The 366-nt window shown below is 69.4% G+C and overlaps 1 protein-coding gene across 1 annotated transcript in view; it reads left to right on the top strand.

The window, feature by feature from the left end:
• The first annotated feature begins 12 nt into the window (after positions 1-12).
• LOC122545476 overlaps positions 13-366 on the top strand; it is a 2,522-nt gene continuing 2,168 nt past the window's right edge. The window contains exon 1 of the mRNA XM_043684484.1: positions 13-237. Within this exon, the coding sequence (XP_043540419.1) occupies positions 79-237 (159 nt within the window). The 5' untranslated portion in view covers positions 13-78. The remainder of the gene's footprint in view (positions 238-366) is intronic.

Below are 366 nucleotides of genomic sequence, written 5' to 3'. Positions count from 1 at the left end.
TGGCGGAGGGGCTGATGGGAATTCCCCCTCCCCCTCCCCCCAGGGGTGGAGGACGCCGAAAACTGGCATGGCAAGCCCATGCCGAAAGACCGGGTGGCTGAGATGCTGCAGGAGATCGAGGGGCGGATCCAGACGGACAGGCGGCTCTGCCCATCAGCCCCAGTGGAGGACGCGCCCCTGGTGGACATCACGGACATCGCCCTGCCCTCTCCGCCTGGGTACAAACCCGGCGACAAGGTGCGTGGGGTGGGGAGGGAAGGAGGGAGGGAGGTGGGCGTTACCTCCATCTCTAGCCCGTCGCTCTCCTTTTGCGCCCCCCCACTCCTGCTGAGCCCAGCTACCTCGGGGGGGGGGGGGGGGGGGGGG

The sequence above is a fragment of the Chiloscyllium plagiosum genome, unplaced genomic scaffold (genome assembly GCF_004010195.1).
Source record: "Chiloscyllium plagiosum isolate BGI_BamShark_2017 unplaced genomic scaffold, ASM401019v2 scaf_25244, whole genome shotgun sequence".
NCBI lineage: Eukaryota > Metazoa > Chordata > Chondrichthyes > Orectolobiformes > Hemiscylliidae > Chiloscyllium > Chiloscyllium plagiosum.
This window is presented reverse-complemented; position numbering and strand designations above follow the sequence as displayed.